This window comes from Ictidomys tridecemlineatus, chromosome 1, assembly GCF_052094955.1.
Source record: "Ictidomys tridecemlineatus isolate mIctTri1 chromosome 1, mIctTri1.hap1, whole genome shotgun sequence".
Lineage (NCBI taxonomy): Eukaryota > Metazoa > Chordata > Mammalia > Rodentia > Sciuridae > Ictidomys > Ictidomys tridecemlineatus.
This window is the reverse complement of record NC_135477.1, coordinates 188349601-188366060: the sequence shown is the minus strand read 5'-3', so window position 1 is coordinate 188366060 and position 16460 is coordinate 188349601. Positions and strand designations below refer to the sequence as shown.

Here is a 16460-nt window from a genome sequence, read left to right as displayed (position 1 = left end):
CTTCGGTTGAATTTTCTCTGGTATTTTCATAAGTACAGTGGAAATCTGACACAAAAATCAAACTGGAATTTATGAAAACTCTATCAGATTTCTGGTTCAGTTTCTCACCCTGTGCAATTGTTCTTCAAAGGACCTGAAGAAATTCAAAAGTTTCACACATTTCTTTACTCTATTACCTTTCATGTATAGGAGGTAAGTATCAGATATTTAGAGGGTTTCTTTTCCACTATGAGTGAAATGGCTTTTAAAGCAACTGGAGCACTGATTGACCATATTTTTAATGTTCAGAGTTTCTGTAGTGTGAATACTTTCATGTGTTTGTAGATGACCAGGAAAGTTGAATGATTTGTGACAATTATTGCATTCAAAGGGCATTTCTACATTACCATTTATTTAATACTTATTAGGAGTAAAGAAAGAAGGTATTTCTGAGTGTTTATACTAGTATAGCTTTGTTATATTAGTATAGCTTTGTTCCTATGTGAGTTATTTCATGTCGTAACTGCCACAAATAAAGGCTTTTCTACATTGTTTATACTTGAAGGGCTTCTAACCAGCATTTGTTCTTGTATTTGAAGGTAGGAAGATCAATGGAAGGCTTTCACGTATTGTTGACATTCATAAGGCTTCTATCCAGTGTGAATTTATGATTGGAATCTGATAAGAATACATGAAACCTTTCCTTCATTGCTTATATTTATAAGGTTTCTTTGTAGTATGTGTGCATTTATACACTTGAAGGTGAGTGGAAATCTTGAATGTTTTTCCAGATTGTTTACATTCATACAATCTCTCTCCAGTGTGTGTTCCCTAGTGTTTTTCAAAATGAATTGGAATAAGGAAAGGTTGCACCACATTGTTTACATTCCTGAGGCCTCTCCCCAGTATGAGTTCATTCACAACATGAAAATAAGCACAATCAGTGAAGGATTTAACACACCATTTACATTCATAGGGTCGTCCCCTATATAAATATTTTTATGTACACAAAGCCCAAAGGTTTAAGTGAAGGCTTTCCCACATTGTTTACATCCATAAAGTTTTTCCCCAGTATGGGATTTTTCATATCTTTCATAATAAGTCAAACTACTGAAGGTTTTACCAAGGTCATCAATTTACACTTATAAGGCCTTTCTCCACAGAGATAGTTCATGTATTCAAAGGAAAAGGGAAAAAATGAAAATTTTACCATACTATTTACATTGATAGGGCTTATCTCCAGTGTGAGGCTTTTCATGCACAGGAAGATAAGTGGAACAACTGAAGGCTTTACCAGATTGTTTACCCACATTGGCCTTCTTTCCTCTATGAGTTCGTTCATGTGAGTGAAGGTGACTGGACTGGGTAAAGGCTTTGCCACACTGCTTACAGTCATAGGGCTTCTCTCCAGTATGAGTCCTTTCATGTATTTTAAGGCAAGTAGAACTACTGTAGGCTTTTCCACATTGTTTACATTCATAGGGCTTTCTTCCTGTATGAGTTCGTTCATGTGAGTGAAGGTTACCAGATGTAGCAAAGGCTTTACCACATTGTTTACATTCATAGGGCTTCTCTCCAGTATGAGTTCGTTCATGCACTTTAAGGGGACTGGAAAAAGTGAAGGCTTTTCCACATTGTTTACATTCATAGGGCTTCTTTCCTGTATGAATTGCTATATGTGTGTTAAGCTGACTAGATATAGCAAAGGCTTTCCCACATTGTTCACATTGATAGGGATTCTCTCCAGTATGTGTTCGTTCATGTATTTGAAGGTAAGAGGAAGTAGTAAAGGCTTTTCCACATTGTTTGCATTCATAGGGTTTCTCTCCAGAATGAGTTCGTTCATGTATTAGAAGGTGAGAGTAAGTAGTGAAGGCTTTTCCACATTGTTTGCATTCATAGGGCTTCTCTCCTGTATGAGTTCGTTCATGTGTGTGAAGCTGACTGGACTGTGTGAAGGCTTTCCCACACTGCTTACATTCATAGGGCTTCTCTCCAGTATGAGTTCGTTTATGTATTTGAAGGTAAGAGGAACTAGTGAAAGCTTTCCCACATTGTTTACATTCATAGGGCTTTGTTCCTGTATGAGTTCGTTCATGTGCATGAAGGTCACTGGATGAAGCAAAGGGTTTCCCACATTGTTTACATTTATAGGGCTTCTCTCCACTATGAGTTCGTTCATGTATTTGAAGGTAAGAAAAACTACAGAGGGATTTTCCACATTGTTTACATTCATAGGGCTTCTTTACTGCATGAGTTCTTTTATGTATTTGAAGGTGACTGGACTGAGTGAAGGCTTTGCCACACTGCTTACATTCATAGGGCTTCAATCCAGTATGAGTTCGTTCATGTATTTGAAGGTAAGATGAAGTAGTGTACGCTTTACCACATTGTTTACATTCATTGAGCTTCTCTCCTGTATGAGTTCGTTTATGAATCTGAAGATAAGAAGAACTAGTGAAGGCTTTTCCACATTGTTTACATTCATATAGTTTCTTTCCTTTATGTGTTTGTTCTTGTGTGTATAGCTTAGAAGATATAACTAAGGCTTTCCCACCTTGTTCACATTGATTAGGGTTCTCTCCAGCATAAGTATGTTCATGTTTTTGAAGGGAACTGGAACAACTGAAGGCTTTTCCACATTGTTTACATCTCATAATCTCCCCATTATGAGATTCTTCATGTACTTCAAGATTAGCCAGACGAATGAATGCATTTCCACATTGTTTACATCTGTAAGCTGCCGCTCCAGTGTGAGTTTGTACTTGTAACTGAAGATAATTTGAAGTACTGAAGGCTTTCCCACATTGCTTGCCTCCATATATCTTCTCTCTAGTATGCGATCGTCGAGACTTTTCAATACACCTGGGACAAATAAACTCTTTTGCACAGGTCAAACATCCATAGGATCCATTTACAGTGTGCTCTGACACGTGTCTTTGAACATTTGTGAGAGAAATAAAGGATTTTCTGTTCTGCTTAAATTCATATGGCTTTCCTCCATACTCCTCATCCTCATGTGGTTTGTTTGCAGAGAGAGATATGATGTGCCTGTTTAGGAAAACATTATATATGAAGACCTGTCCACACATACTGCTTTCACATGGAATTTCTAGCAGGAATGTCCTTTTAAGACTAAGATTTGGAATCTCTCTGAAATATCTTTTTAAATTTTTCCAGAGCCTACCATAAGATTCCTGTAAAAACAAAACAAAACAAACAAACAAAAAAAAAAACTACAAGTACAATTTATGGTTGGCTAATTAACAATATTATATTTATTTATAGGCATTGGACTTACACTAATATCAGGGAAAGTACTGGTTTTCTGTCATGTCTAAACTGTTTGAAAGTCAATATCATGACTACTTTTTGAGACTGCTTCTCCATAGCTACTATGAAAATAGTGGTATTATAAATGCAGTTTGTGAGCTCTGTCAAAAACATCAATTATTTTGAAAACACTAAATGTGTATCTTACATTAAAGTTCATGTTTTGGGTTTAAAAAGAATAAATATAGTTCATACCATGCTTGCTTACTTTGCTTGTTTGTAAAATTATAGGATATGCTAGGATTCCTTCAGGGCTCTCTGTTTCCTCTCATGAGTACAAGTTACCTTAGATCTATGCCAGGATTTATGTTCAGATCTTCAGCACTTTGGTTCTCCCATCTGAATCCTAAAACGTACACCCAGAACAATGATTAAAATTATCATAATTTCAGAATGGATTATGGGATTTATAATATGGATAACTAAAACATAAAAATAATAAAAAAGAAAAAAACAATTATGGTATTTATGCTGTACAGTGCACTAATATTAGGCCCATTTTTTCCTAAAAGTACTCCCTTTCCACCTTCTAAATGCATGAGTGGGTGGGTGGGGGACTCCCATGTGCTCTGTCTTTCAATATGTAATGAAACATCATCCTTACCTATAGAAGCCAGGTTTCTAAGGACTTCCTGCATCACATCTCTGTAGAGATTCTTCTGGGAAGGATCCAGCAAAGCCCACTCCTCCTGGGTGAAGTTCACAGCCAAATCTTCAAAGAACACTGAGGTCTAAAATATCATCAAAAAAAAAAAAGTGGTACAGCATATAAATGAAAAAAATAAAGCTCTTTCAACAATTTTTAAAAATTTTTAAAAAGGGGGGGTGCTGGGGCTGGGGCTCGGCATTAGCGCATTACCTGGTATGTGTGAGGCACTGGGTTTGATTCTCAGCACCACATATAAATAAATAAAATAAAGATCTATCAATAGTTAAAAAAAATAATAAATATGTAGTGTGGGGCACGAGAGACTGAAAACATAAGGGCTCTATTCTAGACATGTGAGATATTCTCATGATTCTATGGTCTCCAAGAATTTAGTCCATATTTGTACTCAGGGCTGGGATTGTAGCTCAGAGACAGAGTATTTGCACAGCATTTGTGAGGTACTGGGTTGAAGCCTTAGCACGGCACAAATATAAACACATAAAATAAGGCATGCTATCTGTCTTCAACAAAAAAAAAAAAAAAAAAAAAAAAAAAAAACCAACTGCTTTGGATCTACACTCACTTCCTCAAAGAGAGGCATTCCAATATAAGATCTAAACTGATCCATAAAAGTATCAGCAGAGCAAACACACCCTTCTCATTGTGGGGCAAAGGTATAATAAGGTATGTTCCCAGAACACCCCTAACATCTTAATAGGGTGCATGTCTAACACCACCAGTAATAATGAAGCCCTACTATCTCATGTTTGAAGAGAGGTAGTATTAGTCCTGATAGTGTCTATCCTTACAAAAGGTGGCTGACAAAGTTGCATCTTTGCTGGATGGGGGAACTAAAATTTGGGAAGGATCCCTGCAAACTTAATCTTTATTTTCCTTTGGAAATTCTATTATTTTATTCCACTCTTATCTTAGAACCTAAAAAATCAAAGTCCTTCCCACCAAAACAGAACCCTTTGAGCAAAGAATCTAGGAACTGCCCTAGTAGACCACATTTCATCCAGGTACTCACAACATGGCAACTGGGGATTGAGCTCATCCTCTGTGACTACAGCAAAAGAATAAGTAGAATATGTAGGTGCTTTACTCAACATCAAATTTAACCAACTAGTAAGCAACAACAGTGATCAATAAACAGTTTGATAATTACTTCTGATTAATATCAAGATACAGTTGGATAAGTGTCAAATACCTTTACTGACATTTAACAAACAGAATTTCTAGAAATCAACGGTAAGTACTTTTCCAAGTCAAATGAAAATAAGAAATGTGTAATACCTATCCAACTGTGGTAGACAGCAGACTGTTGGCTTTTCCAATATATAGTCATGTGCCACATGACTATGTTTTGGTCAAAGACATTTGGGGTTAATAATGGGCTACATATACATGGTTATCAGTAGTAAAGGGATAATTGATGTGTTTATAGTGATGATGGTACAAACAATATTTTCCTAGAGGAATAGGGAAAACATTTTCACATAACAAGAGTAAGCAGTAATGAAGAATGAGAAATACAAACATTAAAATTAGAGGAATTAAAAGATGAAAACATTTGCAAGAGGGGAGACACCTGCAATATGCGACACAGAGAGTTAGGGTGCCGAGCACGCGGCTCAGGGGGCTGAGGCAGGACAATCGAATGCAGGATCAAAGCCAGCCTCAGCAACATAGCAAAGCCCCGAGCAAATGGGCAACAACCTGGCTCTAAATGAAATATTCGAAGAAGCTGGGGATGTGGCTCAGTGGTTAAGCGCCCCTAAGTTTAAACCCTGGTACAGAGAGAGAGAGAGAGACAGAGAGAGAGAGAGAGAGACACACACACACACACGAAGAGATGGAGCACATGCACACACACACCAGGGCCCAGAGTGAGAATAATCAACATATGACTCAAATGGGAAATAGCCAAACATGGGACAGAAGGTGAAAGCTGCCTATGGAGAAAGGACCACCTCTGGGTGCAGAAAAGCCCAGGAGAAGGCCAAGCACATGAGCACTGACACCCACTCCAGACCCAGCGCCCCTCAGTCAGGATGTGGGTAGTGGGGAGAGCAGGGCGGCTGCCCCTATAGTGGTATTTCCTCACACCCAAAATTTACCATGACCTGCATCCCAGAGACTTTTTCTGTGTATTCTTAGAGGTCCTCACAAATTCACAACGTCTTACCTCCTCCTGTGTGAGCTGCCAAGCTCACACAGTCAAGATCACAAAAACCTGCCCTTTGCTGCCAGCACAGGGAGGAAAAGGAGCCATTTCCAGCACACCCAGAGAACTCTATCTTCCTGAGCCTACATTCAAAGGAAACTACTTCTCCAAGGCTGAGTCACCCAAGACATTATCAGCCAAAACCTGTGGGGAAAAAGAAACACTGGGCCCGGCTCCCCCTAATCTTCCTGCCTAGGTCAATAGGAGGAAGGGCTGAGGCTCTTAGAAACAAAGCCATGAAATGATCTCCTAAGTAGAAAATTCTAAACTGTACATGCGCTGAAGAAGAAAATGCAAATACCTGGAACTGAAAAATAAAGCCAAGCTGTACACTACCACAATAAACACCACACACTTACATCCACTAAAACACAAGCAACCTGAAAGCCATCACAGAAGATCAAGAGTAAAAGTATTTAGAAATTACCAAGAAGACTTAACAAAAACCACAAAATATTTCTGAAAGAAATGATACACATAAAATATCTAGTGTTTGTGAGCTCAAAGAATTGTAAATCTGCCTAAAAATCAACCATGAGGTCAATTCACTGCTTTTCATAATACCAATGACATTTTTATACAAAATAAGAAGTACTATTCTAAGATTCACATGGAATTGAAAAAAACTCAACAATGGAAGAAGAAAAATAAAGTGTAAAGCGTTTTCAAAACCTGCTTTAAAAAAGTAACAAAGGGAGTGTAGACCTGGTTTAAAGGCAGACACACAGAGCAGTGAAGGAGGACAGGGTGACCCAGGACCATGCAGATATAAAGAAGGAAATGATGTCTCTCAAGGGGCCAGGGTCATTCCAGGGGACCAGGAACTCTGGAGAATGAATGGCTGGGAAACTGGATGTTCATGGAAGCACCTAAAGTCAGACACTCCCCTCACAGCACACGCATACATGAGATCCATGGGGACCAAGGTCCTGAAGTAACATGTGAACCTCACCAATTCTTAGAGGAAAATGCAGACCACATGTCTCACAACACTGGATTTGGGGATGGTTTCTGGGATATAGTACCATCAATTTGATTCATGAGAATAATAGATAAACCTAATGTCACCAAAAATAGCTTTTAGTCCTTTCATTTGCAGCAATGAAGCCAGGACTATTGAATACCATCCTAAGTGAAATAAGTCAGGAAGACAGAGAGACACCAACTGTGTGATCTTACACAGCAAAGCTCCAAGTTTGCTTCACAGAAAGTATAAGGGTATTCAGCAGAGATGAGGAAGAGAGAGGAGAGGGGACAGCAGGCCAGGGTATCAGGTACCAGAGTCCACTCAGGAGGAGCCAGCACTTCTGCTGTCCAGCAGAAAAGATGGCCATAGTGCACAACATGACACTGTGGTTTTCATAATAAAGCTGACCCTAAGAAATGATAAATGTTAGGAATGGAAGAGCTAGTGCCCTGATCTGATTAAGATGCAATGAAACAGGTGAGCAACCAGCTCACTGCACCTCATCCACATGTGCAACTTAAAAGTGAATCAGCATTAGAAAGGAAAATGTTGTCCTTCATAGAACACCATCAGCAGGTGAAATGGCACTGGAAGGAGTTGTAGAAAATAACTGCACATTGTACATCTGGAAAGGAGTTGAAAACTTGAAAGAATGAAGAAAAACCAGCTGACAAAGCTCAAATCCTTCTGACAAAGCTCAACTCCTTCTGACATAAGGATGCAAATCTAACTGCAATAAAATGAAACACCTTAAAAAGTGCCAGAGATCTTCAAAACCTACACTGAAGGCTACTCTGAAGGATGAAAGGCTGTCTCCATGAAAACAAAAACAAGTCAAGGATGCCTGCTCTCACCACTTCCAGACAACACAGTAAGAGGAGTGCTACCAGGGAAAAAATCCCTGTGTTCCAGACTTCAGCCAACTCACATAGCCCCAGACAGTGGGAGAAAATCAAGGACTTCACCAAGCAGATGGAGGTGGGCATAGGCAACTCAGACTCAGACTATCACCTGCAGAGAGAACAGCCACAGGCACCAAGATGGGAGGAGACAGTGCAGCCTCTGCACCCTTCACCCATCTCGTTTCCCATCAATAAGGACTACCTGGCAGTAGTACCTGTGTGACTTGTATTTCTAGCTTTCTGTTCCCTAAAGTGTCTACTGCAAGGGGCCAGGAACACATGATGGTGTTTCTTCACTGCTGTTCCTACCAGAAAGCGTGCTATATGGACATAGATCCACACTTGATAAGTCCCAGGGCTCTGAAACACACACAAATACACACAGGTCTCAAACAAACCTCCTGGCAGGCCCATGACCCCTCAACTTTCACAGGCTGAAGTGATCAACCACATCTCATGTATCACAGTGCTGACTCCTGGATCCCAAGCCTTTTCCCAAAGTTGGGATAACCCAAATGAGTTCACACTGTAGATCCACATAAAATCCTGTGCTGCAAAACTTACACATGATTTCACTGTAGAAACTGAAAACATCATACAACATTGCAAGGGATCCAGAATACCACACAACTCTGAAAAACAGAGTAGCAATTTGACTAGCACTTTATGAGTAAAAAAATACTTGCTTCAAGTTAACAGTAACCAAGGTGCAGTAATGGCACCAGGAACCCCATGTAGACCAGGAATCACAACTCCAGGGAGCAGGAGGTCAAGAAAACAGCAGACTCAGCTGCTCCACACAGAAACTTGGAAATACAAGCAGAACCATCATGATGTTGGAGCAGCCTCAAATTTCACCTAACTGCAAGATGCAGCTTCAGGGAAGCATGGCTGGCGGCCTTGCAGAGGTTTCACTGTCCTTGTTGCAAACCATGAAACTCAGCACCATCCTTTATACAGTAGCCTGAGCGCTCAGTGTGGGCTCCTGTCATTGATGCCAGTAACCAAGGACTTAACCTGTGAATCACTGCATTTGTACATTACAGGGGATCTAGAGCTATCTGACTCTGAAAAAAGCCTCTGACTGCTGTGTCTAAGTCAGAAGACAACAGGTGTAAAAAATTATTCGGAATTGCTTAAACATGTTTTAAGTAAAAAAAAATCCTGCCTCTGGATGGATGTTTATACAAAACTATCACAACATGAAACTGGCAAAAAAAAAAAAAAAGGTCCAATAAACATTTTTCTCAGATATTACAATATTCAGGTGGGCAAAGTAGGGCATGTCTCAAATCCCAGGAATTTAGCAGGCTGAGGTGAGAGGATGACATGTTCTAGTCTATCCTAGGTTACAATGCAATAACCTGTCTCAAAATTAAAAATTAAAGGACCTGGGGATGTAGCTGAGTGACACAGCTCCCCTGGATTCAATTCCTAGAATATAAAAAAAATGAGAGTGTTCACCGCACCCAGGTATTCCAGGGAACTGAGAAAGCCCACGCAGGCCAGGAAGAATCCTTTCAGAGAGGACCAAGACCGACATGCCCAGCACTGGTTGCTCTCCAGGCTCAGGTCTGCAGAGAACTGAGGCTGGAGGGGTAGAAACAGCACGACCATGTGTTAAAGTAGCAGCCCCAGCTCCACTATCCACAGGCCCTGGAGGAGCTGAGCTCTTGCTGTTTTTTTTGTTTTCTTTTCAGCTATTTCCTCATGGAACTCCATTAAAACTCAAGCTTAACACAAGCTAAGAGAGACCCTCTGAGTACACTGAGCAACTAAACTCTGTCTCCAAAAATACTTTGGAAAGTCACTATACACAATGGCTAAAGCCTTCAACAAAAGCAAACTCTGAATAGAGGGAGAAACTGATTTCAGAGGAATCCATTGTAATATTCAAATACTCACTTCTCAAAAGCAACAAAATAAAGAATACACAGAAATAGGAATACACATCTCAACAATGGAAAAATGCTTGAATTAAACCACTATTAAGAAAACATGGACAGGGCTAAGGTGTGGCTCAGTGGTAGAGCACTTGCCTGGCATGGGTGAGGCACTGGGTTCAAACCTCAGCACCACATTAAAAAACAAATAAACAAATAAAATAAAGACATTGTGTTCACTTATAATTAAAAAAAAACTTAAAAAAAACAAGAAAACATGAACACTAGAGTCACTAACAAGACTTAAAACCAACTGCCTGAATCTTTAAGATGCACTACCTACAACAGGTCAAAACACCTGATGAACAACTGAGAGACTCACATGGACAAGCGATGAAATCCAGTGACAGAAGGAGTCAGAGGCAATTGTCTGACAGTGAGTGACAGCTGGAACACATAGAAGAGCTGTCCTGGTGTCAGTCTAGCTCAACAGCACACCCACCACAGGTACCTCTAGGGCACTTAGCCAACAGCAGCCCAGCACACATCCTTCTTAACATCACAGGGAAGTCTCCACGACCAGCCACCTTCAGGCGTTAGTGCAGAAGGCTACCAAATCCCAACATGGCACCAGGAACACTGGAATTACCATGGCATCAGTAACAGAAACACAGCTGGGTGACCTCCAGATATCTGCAGGTCAAATCCCAAACAACAACACATGGGTCAAGGGTGTCTCAGGATCAGTCTGAATATTTCAAAGGAAAAGAACTGAAACTGCATCTTAGGAAACTACAGGCAGGGTTAGGGGGAATTAGAGGAGCTGAAGGATTACATTACAAAAGAAGAACTAAAATCAACCCTTCATCCTTCCACTTCAGGAACTAAAGAACAAACAGCAAGGAGAACCTACATCTGATGCTAGCATATAATTTAAGACATCAATGAAACTGTGATGAGGAAATCAATAGAGAATCAACTCAAAAGCAGGCTCTTTGTGGACATACTTGTAACAGATACACCACAGCTAAGTTAAGAAAAGAGACACAAAACTTACTCAGAAGAAATGAAAGATACCATTACTCATCCTACAGAAAGTAAAAAAACCATAAAGGAATATTATGAATAACTGTCTGGACCCAATTTGAGAACTCAGATGAACGGGACCAACTCCAGGAGGAAAACAATCTACCACAACGCACATCAGAGGAGGAACACACAACATGGACAGGCTAATGAAATGATAATGACCATCATCAGAGGAAAGGCATGGCCCAGAGGTGTCATGGTGGATTCTGTACCACACTAAGGAGGAAATGAAAACTACCCTTAATCCCCTCTAAGAGGAGGCAGGTAACACTTCCAATTCATTCCTCAAGGTGTAGCCTATATGATATGCTGTGATGTGAACAGTTTCTGGCAGCCAGACCAGGGAACCTGCGTGGACCACAGATGAATGGATTCAGCACCCTGGCGAAATTGCAAAGTAAGCATCAATATAAAAAGGAGAAATGAATTGCATGTACTTTGATCAAATTGCAGGGAAGCAGCTCGATTGTTTCTTTAATTTCATTTCTTAACTTCTATGAAGTCCAAGACCAGGATTGGTTTGTTGAGGAACTTCAGAAAACTATTTCTACAAGTGGAAATAGTAGACAAACATTTAAGAGTAGCCAAAATGTCCAGGAGTCTCCAATAGCTTATAGAAAACAATATCTGGTAGTATTATAGACTGAAGGTCCATGTAAACCCCAAATTCACAAGGTACAAGGTGAACTCCCAGTGGGTGGCATTAGGAAGGGGCATCTGGGAGGGACCTAAAATTAGATGAGATCATAAAAGATGCTCATGAATTATTAGTAATCTCATGAAAATCTATTCTGTTCACACAACAGAATTTTCATTTAATAACAATTTCTATGATACTGAATTGATTTGTAATTGCCATGTTTATCCCATAAAATTTATTGTATCTTCCAAGTTCAAAAAACAGGAAGCAAAATGAAGCTGTCCACTATAAGGAGTTCTTCATTATACAAAGGAACCAATATTCTCATGAATCTTTGTAGTCCAAATTTATCTACCACAACTTTTGTGGAAATGCAATCATTTTCTGCAGGAACAATGACAGATTTTTTTTTTATATTTCTTTTCTCTAGTAGCATTCTTGATCCTAACACACATAACTACATTTGAATCAAATTATAAAAAAAGGTGAGGTCTCACAAACTTTCTACATGTGGAAAGAGGAAGCAGAAAGGTAAACAAGAATTTTTTTTAAACACACAAACACACACACACACACAAAAAAAAACTATCTTTTTTTGAAATCATTTTTTTAAAGTCTTTTAGAATAGTTTACTTTGCTGAGCTCTGAATAAACACATTCTACATTTAAAACTGGGTCTTAAATAAGGGGGCAGATTATTTCAAAGTGAAAAACACAGAGAGTGCTGGTGCTGAGAGAGCATAGATGTGTCAGGCTCAAGGGGCAGGTAAGGTCCCGCCTGGTCCTGCTCACTGAAACACTCCATGATCACCCTCCCAGGAGACCTGGACCATGACTCCAGTCTATGAGGCTTTTCAGGTTTGCAAAGCACTACACTGGGGTGGGTGGTTCTTATGCTCTGGGAGAGTTTTCCTCCTATACAACTGTGAGAGAATGCAAGGGTAGGAATCACTGCTGATCTGGCCCCTCAGCACCAGCATCCACAGGCTATTGTCCACCTGTCTCCAAGGAATGGGAACAGGGCTTGGGGGAGACAGTGTCCCTAGGAGGCAGCTGTCTAGATGAGGCCTATTCCAGGAGATTCCTCAGTCCCAAGGCCTCCAGCTTCTCCCCTAAGAAGCTGAAACCCACATCTCAGGCTGCTCTCTAGGAGGAGTTGACCCTGAAATTGCCTGTACCCTGCAGGACAAAGGTCAGCTATAGGCACCTAGGGGCAGCCCCATGAAAGGGCAGTGGCCTAGTACACAGGACCTTGTGAAGAGTCTAGAGGGAACTTTTACCCTAAGGCATTAAGCCTCTGTGCCTGGGCAAGGTAAAGGAAGACAGACCCAAAGAGTTGTGAAGTGGGGCTAGCTGGTGGTGCACTCCTGTAATCCCAGAAAGGAAGATCGAAAGTTCAGAGCCAGCCTCAGCAACTGGTGAGGCACTAAGCAACTCAGTGAGACCCAGTCTCTAATGAAAATACAAAATAGAACTGGGATATAGGTCAGCTGTTGAGTGCCCCTGAGTTCAATCCCTAGTACCCCCACACACACCCTGAAATAAATAGCAAGAGTTACAAAAATGGAGTTCCAGGTGACTGTCCTCTGCTTTCACCACTTGGCAAATGTTCACAAACAGAAACAAATATTTGATGCTGTGCCCAATGAATGCAGTGTGAGGAGCAAAGAATGGATAATGGTCTGAACTGGACCAGGAAATTGAGCCTGGAAATGTGAGGAGAAAGTAGGTATTATAAGGATCAATAACAAGCTCTAGCAGGGATTAGGTGTGGGAGATGGGGGCAAGTTGACTCCTAGTGAAGAGCATGGACATGGACTCCGCAGATCAGCATTCTCCACACAGGAGCCCCACACCTGAGGCAAGATCCCCTGAAGTCCACTGTCTTCAATGCACACTGAGGGGCTGGGCTGGCAACAAGCTGCACAGAGAGTGTTCTGCCAAAGTGGCTACAGACCAGGCAGCACACTGGGAACTCACCTGCACCAGCCCACACCATGGACTGAAGGCATCAAGGGCTGAGCTGTAGCAGCATCAGACTCAGGTCTGGGCTGACTGACTCTGGAGCTGACAGTGGGAGGCCAGAATCCAGCCACAGCTGGTTACCACCAGTTCTAAACAGCCCACCTCCCTGAACAGTCCTGGCCCCACACACTCACCATTTCCTGCCTTCTGGAGAGTCCTGACTTCCTTCCTGTGGACCTCATAGCACCTGGAGGTCAAAAAAAGATAGACCTGAGCCAGAGCCACTTGGGCCTCAGACAACAGAGAAGACACAGTCCTGGAGATGGATTCTGAGCTGCAGAGGATGAGAGATGAAGGCCTCTGAGACCACAGAAGGCCACCTGCTCCAGAAGACCCCTCTCTTGTTCCAGCCCACATAGGCACACTTTGGGGCATGAGTGAAAGGAGATGTATCAGGCTCCTGGATAAATGAGGCCAGAAGGACAGGGTTTTGGCTACGGCCCTTTTCAGGCAAGGTTTCCTCCCTGCAAGGGGACCTGCCCCACTAGGGGACACTTCCACTTAGGGAGAGCCGAGTCCTGGCTTTCCAAAGCAGGCCCCGAAGTTCTTCTGCACTTCTGGGCACAAAGTCACAAGCATATGTGAGGAATTACAGCCTTGGTGTCCAAGGCAGCCGACTGCCATCTTTTTAACCCATGGCAGACACCTTCGGATACTGAAAATCCCTCCCCTCTTTTTTTCCCCTTCATAAGCAATTAGGGGAACCATTTTCTCTTCAGGAATCAGAACAAATACTTGGTACTCAAACTCAAGTTTCCCTCCTTCCTCCAGGACCCTGGACTCTGACCCACTGGTGCTAGAAATAACTTAGAACCCTTCTTCCTGGTGCCTCTTGAGAACAGGCTGACTTCTGGGGAAACACTCTCTGACCTGGCCCCCTCCTCACTGCTCTCCCCTCCGGTTTCTCTCTGATCCTGTTTGCCCCTCCCTAGGAAAGCAGCCCTTTCTGCAGGAGCTGTGGGTGCTTGCAGAGCTGACTGGTTCCACACACCCATAAGTTCAACCCCTGGTACAAAAAAAAAAAAAAAAAAAAAGGCAATAAACTCAGTGTGAGGGAGGAAACAGTATATAAGAATCTTTATTTGACAGAATATTAGACCAAATATTTCTTTTTCTTATTCTTCTGAATTACCCTTCTTCCTTGCCCTCTGGAAATATTTTCTCATCTTTTTTGCATCTACTAATAAATAGCATTTTGCAGCTAATGAGTAATTGAAGTGAGCAAGTCTTTCCAAGGCAGCAAACCCAGGGAAGGGGGACACTGACCTGTCAGACTCCAGCTTCAGGTCAGCCCACCTGACACCAGGTACATCCTCCCACCCCCTCAGGTTGCCTTTGTAGTTTCTTGGGTGGTAGTGGTCGTTGTGATCATTGAGCCTCATCTGCAGCTCATTTTATTTTTTATTTTGAGACAGGGTGTTGCTAAAGCAGTTTCAAAACTGTGATCCTCCTGCCTAAGCTTCCCAAGCTTGCTGGGATTACAGGCTGGGCCAAAAGTTTATAGGTTTTTGCTCCACACTGCTGGGGTCAGTTTTCCCTGCTTTGGAATACTTGTTGTCCATCCATGACTCTAGAATCCAGAGGACAGGAATCATGTCTGTCCCTCTCCCTTCATACCAGCATCCCACTGTCTGACCAGCGGGTCCCTAAGAATGGACAAGGTCACAGGGTGCAGTGGCACATACTTGTAATCCCAGCAGCTCAGGAGACTGAGGCAGGAGGATTGTGAGTTCAAAGCCATCCTTAGCATCTTAGGGATGCCCTAAGCAGCAACTAAGTGAGACTCTTGTCTCCAAATATTTAAAAAAGGCTGTGGATGTGGCTCATAGATTAAGTGCCCCTGGGTTCAATACCTGGCTTAAAAAAAAAAAAAAAAAAAAAGAATGGAACAGGTCTTACGGGGAGACAGTGTCCCTCTCCAGGAGATTCCTCAGCCCCAGGGCCTCCAGCTTCTCCCTTCAGAAGCTGCACTCCACACCTCAAACTGTCCTCTAGGAGGAGCTAACCAGGGCCTGAAATTCCCTGCATCTTGCAGGACACGGGGCAGCTGTGGACACTCTGTGACAACCCCCATGAAAGAACAGGATAGTGGGTCGGGACACAGGATCCTGTAAAGTGGCCAAAAGACACCTGTGCCCAAAGGCATTTATGAGGCATTTGTCCTTAGAGAAGATAAAGAGTCATAAGTGCTTCTTAATCTCAAATTCGGGTCATTCCTCTCTGCTTTCCACTCCTAGGAAAGAAATGTTCACCCACGTAAAAAAAAGGGGTGGGGGCATCCATTACTCGGTGAAACTACGACAACTAAATCACTGTCACCTGCACGTCGCCTTAAGAATGGAGGGTCCAGAAGATGCACACCAGAGGGTGCAGTCAGCGGCATCTGGGAACGCGGGAAGGCATTGCTGCTGCCCTAGGAGGAGCCAGGCTCTAGAATGGCAATGCATTTGGGACCCGCTTCTTGCGCACGGGGAACCGGGCGCGCGGATAAGCGCGTTCTTCCCACCGACCACCGCCGCTGTGTGCCTGGGAGCCGCAGGCTGCGGGAACTGCCCACATGACCCATGGAGGTCGGAAGTCGCCAAAGGGTGAGGACTAAACTCCAGGGTCCCGCTGCCGCTTAGCCCACTCCGGGGACCCAGGTGACAGGGGACAGCGCCACTCACCAACGGGGACCCGCGCCAGCCCACCAGGACAGGGCCCTGGGCCACCCACCAGCCCGGACTCCGCCCCACGTTCCGCAGCTGAACCTCACGCCGGTCCCCA

At 42.5% G+C, this 16460-nt stretch overlaps 1 protein-coding gene across 1 annotated transcript in view; it reads right to left on the bottom strand.

Moving 5' to 3' along the window:
- Positions 1-16401, bottom strand: part of LOC144378634 (uncharacterized) — a 65603-nt gene extending 49202 nt beyond the window's left edge. The window contains exons 1-5 of the mRNA XM_078053244.1: positions 16014-16401; positions 13829-13881; positions 3917-4043; positions 3598-3658; positions 1202-3030 (exon numbers count right to left, since the gene is read on the bottom strand). Of these exons, the coding sequence (XP_077909370.1) occupies positions 1202-3030; positions 3598-3658; positions 3917-4043; positions 13829-13881; positions 16014-16077 (2134 nt within the window). The 5' untranslated portion in view covers positions 16078-16401. The remainder of the gene's footprint in view (positions 1-1201; positions 3031-3597; positions 3659-3916; positions 4044-13828; positions 13882-16013) is intronic.
- Positions 16402-16460: the final 59 nt, after the last annotated feature.